Below are 19379 nucleotides of genomic sequence, written 5' to 3' on the forward strand. Positions count from 1 at the left end.
CACACACACACACACGCACGCACACACACACACACGCACGCGCGCACACACACACGCACACATACATACACGCACACATACATACACACACATACATACACACACACACGCACATACACATACACACATACACACATACACACACATACACACACACGCACACACACACGTACATACACACACATACACACACGCACACATACATACACACACACGCACACATACAGCTAGCCTTCTCTACATGGTCAATAATGATTGAAATTTGACATATTATTACAATTTATATAATATGAACTATATCATAACGACATTCTATTATGCTATTTTTGCCTAAACAAAAGTTCCTAGTAGATTTTTGTTCAAGGAAGGAAAAAGATGGTGGGAGTGTCTGGAAATGCTGCTGGGAAAATTAAAAGGAAGAATCTGAGTTTTCCCTGTTGATATCCAGTCAGTCTGTGCAGTGATCTGAAGACCTCATAGGTTTGCTGTAATGGTTCAGTGAGATGATAGACATAAAGATTCTCTGGATGAAAATAGTCACTTTCATTAACCTCATTATTAGGCATAATAAAGAACAACTTGAAGTTTTTGATCTGCAGGTTTTATGTCAAACACTAAATGTCTTTTGACATATATCCTCATCTGTACTCCATCTGTGATCCGTTTCTGGGAATTCTGAAAAGGACCACTTAGAATGAATATGATATTGTCACCATGTGGCTTCCATGGCTATTTCTGTTGTTTCGCCAAGGAAGATGTTTCCTTTAGAAAAGAAGACATATAGGGATTTCTTAAAAGTATATAGAACCACTTGACTACTGCATCTGCATCCTTTGCTCAAACAGTAAATGTGATAGTTACTTAGCAACCGTCCTTACAGCCATCAAGACTTTTAAAATGGAATCCGATTGGAAGGAAATACTTTGTTGATTTCACAAGAGCTAATTCCAGAAAAGCCATTTTAAAGACTTCTATTTCATATTCAACTTTTCTCATGCCATCAACTAAATGGTCCCAGTAATAGGAAGAATTGGGCAAATTTAATATGGAAAAGTATTTTTATCCATTTCTTTTAATAATTACTACTCCATTGGACAGATGTAAATGTACATACATAAACATGTGCCAAATGGATGTATAACACATACGCACGTGAGTATGTGTACGTGCAAGAATCCCACATATGGTTATCTATGAACATAGAAAGCAAAAGACAGGAAAGCCTTTAAAGCTTTGAAATGAAAGGTGGCAAGAAGAAGAGAGGGGCCGCAAAAGGTCCACGAACAGAATGCCCTGCAGGGAAGGAGATGGGAAAGACGAAAGGGAGAAAGGTGGGGGCTGTGTGAAGCAGTAACGAACGAGGAAAAGATAAAGCCTGAGCAGCGAGGGAGGCAGTAGGCAGCCCCCGGCCGGCTGCTGCTGCTGGAAGCCGGACAAGAGGGAACAGATTTCAGCAGCGGGAAACTCTAATCTGTCAGCAGCAGTTCCTTCATGTGTGACCAGCCGGCCCAGCTTGGGGACTGGTGCCAGTCTGGGAACGCTAACCCCACCAGGCCCTCCCGGAAGAGAAGGCGCCACTGATACAAGCCTGCAGCTCAAGGGAAACTGCTTCTATCCAGCTCTTGCCACCACCCTCTTTCCAGCTTCTATGCGTGCATCTGCGGTGCTGGTTCAGATCCCTTAGCAACCACTTCTGAAAAACAGGCAGGTTGAACACCTGGCTTCCTCCAAATCCTCATCAGCCTGGAGAATTCGTCCAGAAGATGACCACCCTTGCACCCCTGACAGTTCCACTGGGGAAGAAACAAAGAGAAAGACTCAAACTATTATTGATTTTAAATATGTGAGGTCTTATCTTTGCTCTCAAGCAGCTCATGTTAGTTAAGCTGACCTTGGCCGGCTGTGGTCCAGCCCTCACTCAGCCTTCCAGCCCATGGCAGTAACCGTAAATGACAGCACTCGAGCTTTCTGGCAACTCGCCCCCATCCTTACCATCACCCAGCCAGCCTTTATCCTCTGGTGGGGAGAGAGAGCAGATGGAGAAATGATCCCACTCAATTCCTAAATAATGCCACCTTCCATTCCCATTAACTGTGCATTTGCACCCTTGTCTAGGAAAGAACCAAGGGACTAAAAAATCAGGGGGACATTGCCAGAACAGGGCAAAGGTTAACAGGACAACCCGGCTGCCTTCCAGCCCTTCTGGGGACATGGTCAAGCAGTGGAGAGGCAGCGTTTCTATGAAGAGTGCTGCTCCTACCATCAGGGCACCGGGGTTCTGCGTCCACCCAGCCTCTAACAGATGAGTGACCACTCTGAGAGTCTGTATTCACGTTGGTAAAATCCATTCATCGTTCTACCATCTATTCTGTGAGAATACATGTATTGAAAGGGTTGGATTAGATGAGCAGCAAGGATTCCTCCACTCTAATGCTCTGATTTTAAAGGAAAGCTGAGATTTATTTTAAAAGCTTGGCTAATGTAGAGCGCAGTGAGGGGCTCCAATCCAGGTCCCCAGGCAGGTCCAGGCCAGGTCCTGGCATCATCACACAGCCTGAGCTGGGGGGTCCCTGGGCCTCGGTTTCTTAGAAATGAAACGGGAATAATAATCCCTGTCTTCATTCATGCTTGCAGCTGACAAATATTTACCAAGTGCCTACAATCTGTGCTGGGAACACAGAGGTTTAAAAAAAGTCCTGCTCTCATGGAGCCTGAATTCAACTAAGAGGACAACAAAATAGTTAAAAGTAAAATATATGCAGCATGTCAGATAAGTGCTACACAGAAAATAAAGCAAGGGGTGGGGATAAGGAGTGCTTGGGAGGGTGGGAAGGACAAGCTGCCCTTTTAAACAGATGACGAGGGACTCCTGAGGATATTTGCATGGACCAAGATTTTTGCGAGGATCCAATTCGATAACTGACAATGCTGGTGTGCAGTAAGTACTCAGAAAGACAGTCAACATTGTAGTTAATAGCTTCCTCAGCCTGGCTGACAATGGGGCTGCCTTTGAGTATCTGCCTCATGACCCGCCACTTAACCCTTACCATTGCCACCAATCTACATTCTTTCTGAGACGAATCAGTTATTTGGAATGAGGCCTGTCTGCTTTCTCCGCTGAGAGCTGTGGCTCTGCTCTGTCTGCTCTGGCTTCTTTCCTCTTCGAGACCATCCTGTTCCTTCCTACAGGCAGCGTACCACCTGTGTCTTCTCTCCCAGCTGTGTACATCCCTTCCCCCCCAGAAAACAGCTGTCCTCAGCGAAATGGAATTCTTTCCCCACTCACTCTACCTCTTAGTCTCCTGCCCTCTCCTCCAAACTGCAAATCATTTTATAAAGAAGGAAGATAAAGAAGAAGTGTAAAAGAGTGGGGAGGAAGTGGAGGAGAAAAAAAAGGGAAGAGAAGAAAGGGGAAAGAAACACTAAATAAGTCATGGGCAAACTTTGAATGTTACAATTGAGCCACAGAATTAAACAGCAATTAAGGAAGGAATCGTGTAGGGGTCTCAGTGTTAAACATTTGAGAATGTTCTTCACAGGTTTGGACTTAAAGGAAAGAAGCAAAGATCACTTACTGAAATCTATCTGTATATCTGATAATGAAAAATGTGAAAGAAGAAACAGAAGAGTTTAAAAAATCCTCACATTCAGTCATTCTTCCACGAACAATTAAAGCTTGCTTTGCCCCAATCACAATAAGCATTGAATATATCTTTTAGGATAGTTATTAGATTCTTCAGTTATTTTTCCCAATTTATATCTCCTATACCACTGAGCAGATAAAGTCTCTATCTATATACACAAGGGTGTCTAGCTTTACTAAACATTCCATATGAAAACATAACTTTTCTTAGATTCCAGTGGACTTCCTTAATCAGATAAAGGGCCACTATGCCTGATAGTCCACTTATAACTATGCATTCAGAGAGTCTCTTGACTGGTTCACATGTAAATTATATAAGTGAACCTATAATACATATGTGTCTTACCATAAATCTGTCCATGCTGAACACTCCATGAATGTTTAGTAACAACTAAAGATGGGTAATGACCAAGCAGCTCTTGCCCATAGTGGCTAAAAAATATTGACTCAATTCCTCATTTATTTCTTAACCTCTCAGCACTTTTCAGGCCAAGAAAGAAAATGGGCATCCCATGGGTGCCATCCACCTAATACAATGGTCCCAAGGATGGGGAGTCTGCTTCAAGGTTAAAGAAAGATCATGTTCATCACAGCTTTTCTAATAAGAACCTAACAGAGCAACTGTCTTTAGAGCCGTTATCCCCATCTCCCAAAAGCTGGGCCAGGAGGAAGATTCCAGCCTTTTGAGATGGCAACTTTAATGGGGGAGGGAGGATTGGGGGGAGGGGACTTGCAAAATAAATGTGGAGTAGGAAAATGAGGACACCAGGGAAAAATAATTAGGCAATATTCATAAGAGGTTTGCTGTGTTGAGATCCAGCCATCTCAGAGAGCATCTGCCTTTCCTACACGTTCCAAAAGGTGCCCTACATGAAGAGAAGGAACACTGGAGCCTCAGGACAGAAAGAGAGCAGAGGTGAGTGGCAAGTGCGCCATCAGCTGAGTGAAAGAAACAGACGAGCAGAGTACTGGAGAGCACATTGAAAAGGAAAATAACCATTAACTGCTCCCCCAGGAAGTGATAAAGGAAAAATATAGACATGTGCCTACTAATAGCTAACAATTCTTCTCTAGCTCAGGGGGATAAAGAAGGGTTTAGAAAACTGGCAGAATCCCTTTCTCAACATTTTGAGATCACCTGGTATCAAAACGTTTTCAAACTTTTCTCAGGAACTAAGAAGATCCTTCACTTAGAGAATGCATGGCATAAGAAATTCTCCAACTCTTTCAATCAAATACAGTTCCCAGTTGGAATAGAACTCTCTCAGCATGTCTTAGGCTGTGTCACAGGGCATTGTACTACATGTTCTAATAAGGCATAAATGAATGCTACAAAGTTCCAACAGAAAATTAATTCTTACTTGTTAGTGTACAAAGTAGGGTTGCCATATTTAGCAAAAAAGATAATACAGGAGCCTTGTTAAATTTGAATTTCAGATAAACAACAAATTATCTTTTAGTATCAACATGTCCCATGCAATATTTGGTTCAGGCTTATGCAAAAAAATAAAACCCAAAAAGCAAAAAACCAAAAAACCAAACTTGTTGTTTGTCTGAAATTCAAATTTAACTGGGTTTCTGTATTTTTCTTGCAACCTGGGTAAAAAGCTTATCCAGCAGCCTAGAGTTATCTGAGGTAGTCATCAGGTGTAGAACTGGTCAACCTTTAAGGAGCTAAGAAGTAATCAGTAAGGAATTTGAACTGACACATGATAAATAATGTTCATTTGATAGTGAACTAAAATAGTTCATTTTAAGAGTGTTCCTTCAGTAACTAACAAGTGAATCACTTCAAACATGCACCTGTCTTTGGGGATTCAGGAATATCACAACCCCCTGTCCCTGTTCCCTAAATCTAGACTTATGAACCTCTCTCACATGAAAAAAGAAGCCACAATCTGGTCAGGTGCAAATAAGAGCTTTCCCCATCTTTGTGATGCTTCTGGAAAGGACAGGGCCTGTTAATACTGCTGGGTTTTCAGAAGGTGAGAGGAGAATCCATTTCCTAACTGTATTCCTGGGGTCCCCCTGGGGCTGGGTCACTCTCAGGTACCTCCTAAGGGGCCTTCCTCCCGCAGCTATTGCAGAGAGATGAGCAGCAGGCCAACAGAAAAGTCATTCTCATAAAACAACCATTTGCAACAATTTTATTTGCAAAGATTTCCCGCTGTGACTAAATGGTGTGCTTACTTGGTTTGTTATTTAAAAGAGTGACCATAGTGAGACCAGAGCTCTGAAGGGGGCAGAGTCTGATTTCAGACCAGGATAAGGAGGAGCTCAGGCTGAGGGAGCCTAATTGAATTCCGCTGATGATTCTGAGCGCTGTGCCTGGTGATACCAGCTCAGACTTTAAGGAGAGCGCTTTGTTCTCCCTAGTAGTCAACCCCAATCCTTTCTGGGTCTTGACAGAAAAACATATGAAAATATTCCCAAGAGAAGATAGGGATTGGGTTCAAGAACACTGAAAAGCTGTATTTGGGAGGAGGAGAAGGGAAAGGCCATGGACATGAGCAAGAGATACAGATACATGGATGGGGAGACAGCCAAGAGAAGATGACCTGCAGGCAGTTAGATACAGAATGCTAGAAACATCAGGGGCAGAAGACGAAGTTCATAGAGGAAATGTCCTAGTGGAGAAGTACGGTAATAAGTCTGAAGATACTTTTTAGGCAGTATATTTGGGAAATCGAGTTGAGGTGGACTCTCTCTCTTTGTTCCACACTGGCCATCAGGGCATTTATGAATAATCTATACTGTGTAATCCTTGTTATTTATAAGACTGCTATACTTGAGAATATGGAGGTGGGCATTTGTGGCCACCTTTATAATAACCTCTAAGGAAGGACCTAGAGGGCTACCTTCCCGAATGGCTATAGGAGATGGTAAGAAAGGTTAAACCCAATTGTGGTTTTAAAACACAGTGGTGAGAGACCAGACTTCAGAGGTAACATTTACATTCTAATATAAAGTTAGCCAAATGGGACATAATAATATCTTCAGATCACTGTTTACCCAGAGGAAGTTTTAAGATAAAAGTAGGCATTCCTGGACCATATTTACAAGTTTTAAGTTAACACCCACTTAATTGCTTTGTGTTGTTTAGCAGATGTTTTAGTCTCCACATTCCTTTACTGTTAGCTTTGAACAAACATTTGGTAAGATAATCTAAATCAGATTTGAATGTAACACTAAAAACAGTGGAAAAAAAACCCATGTACAGCACCGAATAAATAGTTAAGTTTTTAAAGGAAATTTCTATTATCTTGCAAAAAGGAGCAGAATAAGAAATCTTGGGGGGGGGGTAGGTATGCACTAGACAGCTCAGCAACTTGGAGGGCGTCATTTGTTCATTCCATGTGTCTTCCCTGGGCCACACACTGTGCTAGGAGGGGGGGACATAGGAGTAAGACAGACAGATCACTGCTCTCACAGAACTTAACAGGAAGAGAGATAACAAAGCACATAATCATAATAGCCTAAAGAGTGGCTTTATTGGAGGAGCAAAAAATGGAGTGAAGGCCTATTACAGGGTGACGTTAGTCCTGGGCTCAGGAGAGCCTTCCCAGTGGAAGCGGGGCCAAAACTGAAACCTGAAGAATAAAGAGCTTGAAGCAGGTAAAAGAACACCTGCATTTGTGTGTATTGGTGGGAAGAGGTACCTGGGGGGTGGGGGGGAGTGGTGGATATTCACTGTAGAGGAAAGAGCTGGAAGTGAGAGATAACTTGATATTCTCAAAGAACAAAAGTAAATTCAGTACTGCAAGAAGGCAGTGATCAAGGGAGAGAGTGGCATGAGACAGTTTTGTAAAGGTAGGAGGACCCATGCTGTGGAAGACTTTATAAACCATATTAAGGTGATAGGACTTGATTATAAGGGCAGTGAAGAGCCACTGAAAGTTTTTATTGATCGGGAGAGTGATGACATCACATTTTCATTTTAGATCGCTCTGGCTGCCATGTAGATTGACTATCTACTGGATGCCAGAAGATATTTAAGAAGCCCTGCAGCAATGCAGGTAAAAAGAGATGGACTGGGATATGATACAGTGATGAGAATAAGTGAAAGCACTCCCAAGGATATCCACAGGAAAAGGCATGATTGGCTATTGGGTATCAGGGATATAGACTCAAACACACTGGAAATTTTTATTTTAGGCAACTGGGTAATAGGACGTACCCTTTATAGGTGGCACAGATTTGGTTAGAAGAGGTGGGAGGGTAACAGGAGTAGAGAAAGCAGGTCAGTATTGGCTACGGGGCATCCTAAAGGAACCTATCTAGTCACAGTTAGAGATACACACCTGGGGCTGAATGGAGAGGTTTGGGCCAGAGATGTCAACTGGGGGGGGGGCAAGTTACAGACATTAATTGTATCCTTGGCAATGGATAAGAAAAAAAGAGGGCCCAGGACAGAGCCCTGAGAAGCACCAATAGTTAAGGAATGTGTAAGGGAAGAAGAGAGTGCCAAGGAGCGTAAGGCAGAGCTGCCAGAGGTAGGAAGACAGTCTGTCCCAAACAAGCAGCTGATAACCAGGGATGGCAGAAAGAGCAGAGCTCAAGGTGGCAGAACAGTAGGAGTGGGTCACAGGCACAGCTACACGGATGCTACTTTTAGTTTCCCCTCTGAATTAGGAGCTTAGCTGAGTGGCTATAGCCCAATTCCCTCCCTTCCAGAAGTTAAACGAGTATAAGTAGGTAGGTACACATTCAGCCTCCACTAGATGTGTTTCAACCTCCACAAAGTACACTTTCTAATATGTTATTGCTTAAGCCAGATAATGTGTATCTGAGAATTTATTATGGTTTTTTTTCTGAATACGTTTCTATATGTCTGATACTGTTCATAAAAAAATTTAAAATGGATGCCCAAAACATAGCTGAGTAAAAGAAAGTCAGGTTATTGAACAGCATGTATATATTTCTGCTTATGTAAAATTATAGATTTATAACCACACAGGTATACAGCCACAGGGAGATATCTAGAAAGATGCTCATTTATTCTTTCAACAATGATTATCTCTCTTTAGTCAGATTTAAGGTCATTTTCACTTTCTTCTTTGTGCTTTTCTATACTGTTTGAATTTCTACAATGTGCCCATGTAGCAGCTTTATACAAATAACCAAACTACAAAGGCATTTGATAGAATCTTCTGTCCCACACAGTTGCATAATTACCCCTAAAAGGATACACTGCAGTCATGGCTGGGTTATGAGGTGAGGTCAGGGGAGCAGAATGCCACCCACATTTTCTTATTGAATGAACCAGACCAAGAGCAACCCTTAGTGCTGTCTCTACAGCAGCACTCTCACTGTTAAAGGCAGAGAGAGGAGAAGCAAAGGAGACAAAAACCAAAGGCAGAATCATCTTCATGTGCCTCCAGACCCATGTAACTCATTCTCTCCATTCCCTCTCGGAACAGCAGCACTCCACAGGTGGGTGGGCTGGTCCTCCCTGGCTTCTAGCTACACTGTGTCATGCATAGTGATTGAGTATGAGGGTTCAACTCCAAACCGAACCTCTCACGTGTAGCGTGGTTTTGGACGGTTTACACCTACAAGCCTTATTCTCTTGAACTGTAACATGGAAACAATTTTTAAAAACCCGCTCACTAGACTTGTGGCTTTGAGAGTTAAATGAGGTAAAAAAAAATGCAATACACTTAGATTAACACCTAATACATAGTAAGCAATCAATCAGTGGGGGCTGTTTTATACTTTTTAGAACAGGAACACAGTCACAGCAAGCTTTGGATCTGAAACGCTCCCCACATCACAAACAATTGCCATCCCTGCGGCAAGCCTTCAACCTGCGACATCTAAACTGCTCTTCCCCCAGTTTCTGAGCCTCCAACCCATCACGGCAGCTACCCTCTGACCGCCACCATCAGTGTGCCCTCTGTTCCATACTTACCTGTTTAGCATATTGGACTGGTAGATTCTCTTCTCATGGGTGTTGTAACAACTGCTCTTGGGCTCAGGGATGAAGCTGTGTTCAGATAGCATGTCAGAAGCAGCAGTGGTGATTATGGCAATCCCATCTCTCACTCTTGCAGGGAGGCCATAGTCCCATTCATCATAGGAGACAGAGATGAGCCCTGTTGGAAACTCCGAGGGCACTGTGTCTGTATCCCCTGCCACCAAACTAGGCACAATCCACGTGTAGCCATAGCCAGTCAGCCCTACTGAGTTAGCCACTTCGAAGATGTAGGTGGCCTCTTCCTTGGTACAATAAAGAAGAATGATGGGGCTTTGAAGTTTCTTGAGCTGGTTCTGGATCTTAGAATCTCCATCATCCAGGGACATGTCCAGCAGGAGGACTTCTTCTAACTCCCAGCCCACAAAGCTATTCTCAATGGTGCTGCGAATCTTGTTTACAAAGTCCTGGTAGCCAGGGAAGTAGGTGGTGACGATAGAAAAGATATACCAGTCATACTCTTCCATGATGTTGAGCATTACAGAAGCTTGCTGTTCAATTGATGGGCCAAACTGGAAGAACATGGAGGATTCATCCTAGAATAATTAAAGTGTAAAAGAAAAAGAAAAAAAGAAAAGAAAAAAAACGAAAGAGAGAGAGAGAAAGAAAAAAAATCAAACCAAAGATGGTAAGGGAAAATTTGAACTAATTGGATACAAATGTTTGTGTCCGTTATTTACTTTTTCATATAATGCCTTTAAAACTGGATATGTTTGAATTGCAAACATTTGTAATACCTTTCTTCTTAAATCTACCTCCTAGACTCTGGAGAAATTCAACATAGGTCTATACTCTCCTTGTCTGAAATCTTTGTGGCTACTGCCAGAGCCCAGGGCAGCTTTCTAAAATGAAATATGCTAATATTTCTATGGTAAAACATATGAAGAGTTACATAAAGTGGGGTAAAGATTCCAAATGGCCCACTGTCAGTTCAGGTCAGGTTTTATTGTCAAACAAATTGTTCAAACACATATGCACGTGCATGTGCTCCCACACACACTTTCCATTTTTAAAACCTTTTGGACTTTCAGTTGTGGATGTGTATCACTCAGTCAGGGTGAATAACCCAAAATGCCATCAATCTACCCGTAAACCTGCCTATGGAGGTGGTATAGGCACACTGGTTCAGCAGGCGGGTAGTATTCTGTATGGATATCAGGGAGGAGCACATGTACATAGTATAAGACTTGGTCAGTATATTTTCTATAAAGGTATATCTGTTGAATTAATAGCATACTTAGTTTTCTCTCTATTTTCTACAGTGGTCATGAGATATGCAAGTTAGAGTAAGGCTCAAACAGTATATCTGAACCATAAATTAGAATGACTTGTACCCTAGTTCATATGTGATTAAGCTTTATTTTAGAGCAACATGGAGAAGACTGTTCTTTCTCTTACTTATATAATGCCATGGGTCTTGACCTGACCTGTGTATCACACACATAACCCTCTGTCAATTCTGAGCATCTTCTATTTCCTCCGTCCTTTTCAGGGGGAAGCCATTTTAAATTTCTCCCATTTTAAGTTGTATTTCTCTTGCTACTCGGAGATGTCAAGCCCTGCATTTTATCTCTACCTTACAGCTAGAAGAATCGGAAACCACCAAATGAAAACCCTCTCAGCCCTGTCGTTCTCTCAGTCCATTCTCCCTGACTTCCTCCTGGGTAGTGGCATCTCTCTTCTTGGTCAGTGCCTCCTATCTTCTATCTGGTAGCTCATCTCCATTTTATAACAATCCAGGCTAACGAAACTGTATCTTTTCCAAAGGGGCAGTTCTTTTTATAATCTCCCAGGCTAGAGCTTCAAAGTACAGTTATAAGAGACCAGGTTTTAAACAAAATTATACAGTGATTTCCTAGTTCAGGAGCATACGAGTATGGTTGTCCAATGGAGAAATAACTGAGCATTTGGGGCACTCACTACTGAAAAAAAAACGCAGGTTGGGAACTATCCAGCTGCTGTCCAAAGACACTGATTCTGCAATGAAAACTGCCAGCCCCTGGGGTCTGCCAGAGTTACGGTTGCTTTGTGTGGCCTGAACTTTTCACATTTCCTACAGGCTATCCAGAATGAAACAGTAGCTGCTTAGTCATTTGAGGGTGATTCTTTCTGCGAAGGGTAAAATGATGCTTATCGTGACTCCCTCCCCTGGCTTAAACATACGCTCAAAGAGGAGCCTCCAAAAACAAAAAAACCAAAAAACAAAAAACATGGAATTCAGGAATGTAGACAGGGTGGGGCACCCAGAATGGGTGGGAAGAGGAGTGGAAATAATTTGGAACAAAATAATAATTTCGTGTGTGTCCATTTGGAACTGCAGCCAACCCCTGCCCCCTGGTTTTCTCCTACTGCGATACAAGTACTACTCTTCTGGTGAATCCAACCCTGTGCTTAGGTTATAGGATACAGTGGGAGGCCAAAACAACAAAGCCTTATTATTCCAAGACTTGTCAGAGGCCTACAGAGAACCACAACAACAGGAGAGGAAGGCCAGTAACAGAACAACTCTCCAGAATGGCTATCACTTTCAATAAATAGCCATTTGCCTTTCTTGTTATACTTCCAGCTCAAAGGAATTTTGGGGATGTCCAAATGAGAAATATTATCACTTGAGTTTTCATAAGCCCAGTGGATATAACAAAGTGATAAAAGTTTCCAAATATACCTTAAAATGTACAGGCTTAGGATGAAAGGGATCCCAATGATAAACAAAGTCTACCTATTCTATGATAAATGAGCATTTATCTTATCACAAGGAGGTTTCTGGATACCCTATAGTTCCATCTACGATAAAACCACAACTGGTTCAAATACACAGGGAGAGATAGCTTTGAGAGTAAACCCCTGGAGGTCCATAATAAATGAGCCCATGCTAATGAGATTAAATTTAAAAGAAAACCAATCTGTTATATACCAACCTGACCTGCTCCTCTTTTAGTCTTCTCTTAAAACTCTCTCACAATTATGAGTTCCTAAAGAAACTGACAGCTACTATGTGAAGAAAGCCAATGTAGGAGTTCTGGTCAAGAATGGCTGAGTAGGTAAATGCTGTGCTCCCTTCCTCCTGTGACCACATCAAAATTACAACTAAATTATAGAACAATCAACCTGGAGAGCCATCTGAAGATCCCAAGACCTATAATTAAGGATATAAAGAAGTCACATCAAAAACTGGTAGGAGGGGCATAGATGCCAAGTGGGCTGGCCCTATACCCATGTGTGGTGATTTAGAATCAAGGGGATATCTCAGCTGCAGAGGTCCTCCCTGAGGAGTGAAGAGTGCCAGCTCCACACCGGGCTCCCCAGCCCAGGAAGAGGAGCACCCCCAACATCTGCCTGTGAAAATCAGTGGGGATTCCAACGGTCAGGGTGAGAGGAAAGGCTGTTGGAAACCCAGATGTCCTCTTACAGGGCCTGCACACAGACTCACTCACTTGCAGGCACTTACCCTGGGCTGCAGCAGAGGTATAGTGGCTTGGGAGGCACCAGAGACACACAGGAAGAAACTGAGTTGTGTGTTGCAGGGTGAGGGCTGGAGAGACAGCCACTACTGTTCCTGTATTTAGTCCTCCTCCCACACAGTCAGCAGGCAGGCACCATCTTTCCTGTGTTGAACCCTCCTCTGCAACAGTCAAACCTGAATCTGCATTAGTCTGGTGAGCTCTGCTCTCTTCACCTTGATGACTCCCTGAGACCCTGCCCACCCAACTCTCGCACCATCAGAGACTCTTTTGGCAGCAGGCAGCCAGCCTTGGCCTGCACTGCAGTCTTTCTTTAAAAACTCTAAAAGGTCCGCAGGCCCCAGATGGGTAGCAGCTGGCTTCAGTATACCCTGAGCTTTTTGCTGAGTAGCTCCAGGATCAGCACTGGCACCAAATCTGAATCTGTACAACTTGGTGAAAACTACTCTTCACACCCTAGTGACTCCCTGAGACCCTGCCTCATCCAACTCTGCACTGCCTGAGGCCCTTTCAGCAGCTGAGCCTTACAGGCAGCTGACAGGTGGCAGCAGGCCTCAGGGTGCCATGTGCCTCTTACTGAGCTGCCCCTTGCCCAATACTGGTGGTAGCCAGCCTCAGTTCACAGGATGGCCTCTCCCACAAGGTCCAACACAGACAGAGATCAACCACAAATCACTTTGTAACTCCTACCAGGTAGCCTTGGGCCAATCACAGGCAGCAGCTGACATCGGCCTTCAACAGAGCCCTTCCCAAGAGGCCCCAGGACCAACGCACCTGGTAGCCAGCTTCAGGCCACAACAGAGTACCAACCAATTAGCCCCAGAAGCAGTATACCAAAGCTTGGTCTTGACAGGCACCAGAGTCTGCTGGGCAAATCCCGCTTCATGGGGTCAGCCCTCACACAGCATCTCATATACTGTGGGCATGGCCTATCCTCACAGTCCGTCCAACCTGAGGGTTAGTCCTACCCACTGACATGCCAACAGCAATCAAGGTTCAACTACAACAGGAGGGCACACACCACTCACACAAGGGATTCTCCTGGAGCACCCACCTCAGGTGATCAGGGAGATTGCACCACTGGGCCTCACAGGACACCCACTACATAAGGCCACCCTGTCAAGACTAGGAGATGTAGCATATCTGCTTAATACATTGAAACAAACACAGAGAGGCAGCCAAAATAAAGGGACAACGAAACATGTTCCAATTAAAGAACAGAATAAAACTCCAGAAAAAGAACTACATGAAATGGAGGCAAGCAATCTACCAGATACAGAGTTCAAAACACTGGTTATAAGGATGCTCAAGAAATTTAGTGAGAACTTTGACAAAGAGATAGCAAGCATAAAAAAAGGGACATAGAAGCTATAAAAAAAGGACCAGTTAGAAATGAAGAATACAATAACTGAAATGAAGAATAAACTAGGAGGAATCAATAGCAGATTAGATAAACCAAAGTATCAAGTCAATGATTTGGAAGACAAGGTAGTGAAAAACACTTAATAGGAATGGCAAAAAGGAAAAATAATTAAAAAAAAATGAGGACAGTTTAAGAGGTCTCTGGGACAACAAAGGTAACAACATTCTCATCATAGGGGTACCAGAAAAAGAAGCAAGGGATTAAGAACATATTTGAAAAAGTAATGATTGAAACTACCCTAACCTGGCAAAGGAAATAAACATATAAGTCCAGGAAGTGCAGAGTCCCAAAAAAGATGAATCCAAACAGGCCCACAGCATGACATTTCATAATTAAAATGCCAAAGGTCAAAGACAAAGAAAATCTTAAAAGCATCAAGAGAAAAGCAGTTAAGTTAGTCACCTTCAAGGAAGCTCTCATAAGACTGTCATTTAATATCTTAACAGAAACTTTGCAGGCCGGAAGGGATTAGTACGAAATATTCAAAATAATGGAAAGTAAGAAGCTACAACCAAGGGTCGGCCAAGTGGCACGTTGGTTCAGAACTGGCTTGGGACCAGAGGGCCCCGGTTTGGATCCCACATATGAGGGCCAGTGACGCTGCCTTCTACAGCTAAGATGCTGAACAACAGCTCAACCTGGAGCTGGGCTGACGTGAGTCGCCAGAAATGGCGTAGGCTGCAGCCCCTGTGGCAGTGGGTTGCCATGGGCTACCGTGTGTAGCCAGCAGCCAGCGTGAGCAGCCCTCAAGCCACTGTGAGCAGCTATCCAGAAGCCGGCGACTGATCTGCCTTGCCTGGGAAGAGCACAATGATGGTGCCAACTTGGGCCAGTAAAGCAACGTCCTCCACAATTAGACTGAAGAACAAAAAAGACAGCAACTTGTCTGTTCCCCTTCCCCAATTCCCCAGCACTGTTCCCATCCCCCAATTCCCCAATAAAAATCTTAAAAAAAAAAAAGAAGAAGAAGCTACAACCAAGACTATCCAGCAAGGCTATCATTTAGAACAGAAGGATAAAGAGGTTCCCAGACAAGAAAAAGCTAAAGGAGTTCATCACCACCAAACCAGTATTACAGGAAATGTTGAAGGGACATCTCGAATAAGAAAGGGGGGGTGGGGGGAGAACATAAATATGAATAATAAAATGGCAATAACAAATAAAGCAAAATGGCAAAAACTTTGTACCTATCAATGATCACTTTAAATGTAGATGGATTAAATGCCCCAACCAAAAAACATAGTGTAGTGGAGTAGATAAGAAAACAAGACCTACATACATATATGCTGTCTATAAGAGACCCACTTCACATCTAAAACCACACACAGACTGAAAGTAAAGGGGTGGAAAAAGAGTATTCCATGAAAATGGAAATGCAAAAAAAAAAAAAAATGCTGGAGTAGCAATACCTGTATCAGACTAAATAGACTTTAAAATAAAGGCTATAAAAGAGACAAATACAGCCAGCTGAGTAGCGCGTTGGTTAAGAGTTGATTCAGGACGCCAGCTCTGAGCAGCAGGGCCCTGGTTTGGATCCCACATTAGGGCCAGTGATGCTGCGCCCTCTACAGCTAAGATGGTGAACAACAGCTTGACCTGGAGGTGGGCTGTCATGAGCTGCTGGCAACAGCGTAGGCTGCAGTAGAGCTGTAGTGGGTTGCCAAGAGCTGTCGTGAGCGGCTATCCAGTGGCCGGTGACCGATCTGCCTCACCTGGGAAGAGCACAATGATCACAATACCAACATGGGCCAGTGAAGCGACATCCTCCACAACTATACTGAAGAACAAAAGGACAGCAACTTGTCTGTTCCCCTTCCCCAATTCCCCAGTAAAATCTTAAAAAAAAAGAGAAACAAAGAAGGACACTACATAATGATAAGGAACTCAATCCAACAAAAGGATATAACTGTAAAAATTTATGTACCCAACATAGGAACACCTAAATATATGAAGCAAATATTGACCTAAATAAAAAAAAGAGATCAAAAGCAATACAGTTATAGTAGACTTTAACACCTCATTGACATCAATGTACAGGTCTTCTAGACAGAAAATCAATAAGGAAATAGTGGCCTTAAATGACACAGTAGGCCAGATGCATTTAATTGATATTTTAGAGCATTTCACCTGAAAGCAACAGAATATACATTCTTTTCAAGTGCACATGGAACAATTTCCAAGACAGACCACATGCTAGGCCACAAAACAAGTCACAATAAATTTAAGAATATTGAAGTCATATGAAGAGTCTTCTCTGACCACAATGGTATGAAACTAAAAATGAACTAGAAGAAAAAAAACTGAAAAACACACAAACACATGGAGTCTAAATAAGATGCTATTAAACAATCACTCTGGGATAACGATCAAGGAAGAAATTAAAGGATACTTGAGAGAAATAAAAATGAAAACACATCAACCTAAAATCTATGGGACACAGCAAAAGCAGTCCTAAGAGGGAAATTCATAGCAATACAGGCCTAACTCAAGAAACAAGAAAAATTTCAAATAAACAATGTAAACTTAAACCTAAAGGAACTAGTAAAAGAACAACAAAGCCCAATGTGAATAGAAGAAATGAAATAATAAAAATCAGAGCAGAAACAAAAAAAAATAGAGTTTAAAAAAACAATACAAAAGATCAATGAAACCAAGGGCTAATTCTTTGAAAAGATAAAAAAAAATTTATAAGACTTTAACAAGACCCAGGCTCATCAAGAAAAAAAGGGAAGCTAAGAAAATAATCCCATTTAGAATCACATCAAAAAAAAAAAAACCTAGGAGTAAATTTAATCAAGAAGGTAGAACACCTGAGCTTGAAAAATTATAAACCACTGAAGAGAGAAATTGAAAAAGATACAAATAAGTGGAAACATACATATACTGTGCTTATGGATAGGAAGAATTAACATGGCGATAATGTCCACACTACCCAAAGCAATATACAGATTCAATGCAATCCCTATCAAAATACCAATTGCATTTTTCACAGAACTAGAACAAATAATCTTAAAATTTATATGGAACTATATAAGACCTCAAATAGTGAAAGCAATCTTGAGAAAGAAAAACAAAATTGAAGATATCACACTACCTGATATCAAACTATACTACAAGTCTATAGTGATCAAAACAGCATGGTACTGGCATCAACACAAACACATAGATCAATGGAATAGAATAGAGAGCACAGAAATTAACCTATACCTATATGGTCAATTAATCTATGACAAAAAAGGCAAGAATATGCAATGGGCTAAAGACAGTCTGTTCAATAAACAGTGTTGAGAAAACTGGACAGATAGATGCAAAAAACTGAAACTAGACCACCTTCTTAACACCATTTAGAATGGATTAAAGACTTAAATGAAAGACCTGAAATCATAAAATTCCTAGAAGAAAACATAGGCAGTAAACTCTCTGACACTGCGCTTACTAATATTTTTTTGATATATTTCCTCGGGCAAGAGAAACAAAAACAAAATAAACAAATGGAATTACATCAAACTAAAAATGGTTTGCACAGCAAAGGAGACCATTAACCAAACGAAAAGATAACCTACTGAATAGGGGAAGATATTTGCCAATGATACATCTGATAAAGAGTTAATATCCAAAATTTATAAAGAATGCATACAACTTAACACTGAAAAAAACAATCCAATTAAAAAATGGGCACAGGACCTAAATAGGCATTTTTCCAAAGAGGACATACAGATGGCCAATAGCAATATGAAAAGATGCTCAATGTCACTATCATCAGAGAAATGACAATTAAAACCACAATGAGATATCACCTCACTCCTGTCAGAATGGCTATCACCAGTAAATCAACAAACAAGGGTTGGCAAGGATGTGAAGAAAAGGGAACCCTCCTACACTGTTGGTGGGATTGCAAATTGGTGCAGCCGCTATGGAAAACAGTATGGAGGTTCCTCAAAAAATAAAAAATAGAATTATCTTATGACCCAGCAATTCCACTTCTGGATATCTATTTGAAAAAATCCAAAACACTAATTCAAAAAGATATATGTACCCCATATGTTCACTGCAGTGCTATTTACAATAGCCAAGATATGGAAGCAACCTAAGTGCCCATCAATAGATGATTGGATAAAGGAATTGTGGTACATATATACAATGGAATATTACTCTGCCACAAAAAAACACCAAAAAAAAACGAACGAAATCTTACCATTTGCAACAGCATGGTTGGACCTAGGGGGTATAATGCTAAATGAAATAAGTCACACAGAGAAAGACAAATGCTATATGATTTCACTTACATGTGGAATCTAAAGAACAAAATAAATAAACAAACAAAACAGAAACAGACTCATAGATACAAAGAACAAATTGATGGTTTCCAGATGAGAGGCAGGGCTGGGCAACTGGGTGAAAAAGGTGAAGGGGTTAAGAAATACAAATTGGTAGTTAGAAAATAGTCATGGGGATGTAAAGTACGGCATAGGGGATATAGCCAATAATATTGTAATAACTACGGATGGTGTCAGATGAATACTAGACTTATTGGGGGCATCATTTAATAAATTATATAAATGTCTAACCATTATGTTGTATACCTGAAACTAATATAAAATAATATTGAATGTCAACCATAATTGAAAAATTAGAAAAAGCAAGCCAATGTATTATGAAACCAAGAAAAGAGAATAATTAATAAGGCTCCATCTTACCCTTTCCACAGCCCCATCTTACTTTCTAATTCTATCATCCTCTATAATTATCCTTTTTCTAACTCCTCTGCTCCCATCAATGCCCAGTTCAGCCATTTTATCTTGCCAATCCTTCATTAAACAAGAAGGCCTTATATGACCATTTTATCTGTGGCATCAAGAGGAGGTTAATGAAGCCAAA

At 41.6% G+C, this 19379-nt stretch overlaps 1 protein-coding gene across 2 annotated transcripts in view; it reads right to left on the minus strand.

Moving 5' to 3' along the window:
- The window catches only part of GRIN2B (glutamate ionotropic receptor NMDA type subunit 2B), a 412050-nt gene that overhangs the window by 169672 nt on the left and 222999 nt on the right, over nt 1-19379 (minus strand). For both annotated transcript variants that reach the window (XM_019643261.1, XM_019643262.1), the window contains one exon: nt 9555-10153. In XM_019643261.1, coding sequence (XP_019498806.1) covers nt 9555-10153 — 599 coding nt within the window. The remainder of the gene's footprint in view (nt 1-9554; nt 10154-19379) is intronic.

This window comes from Hipposideros armiger, unplaced genomic scaffold, assembly GCF_001890085.2.
Source record: "Hipposideros armiger isolate ML-2016 unplaced genomic scaffold, ASM189008v1 scaffold_76, whole genome shotgun sequence".
Classification (NCBI taxonomy): Eukaryota; Metazoa; Chordata; class Mammalia; order Chiroptera; family Hipposideridae; genus Hipposideros; species Hipposideros armiger.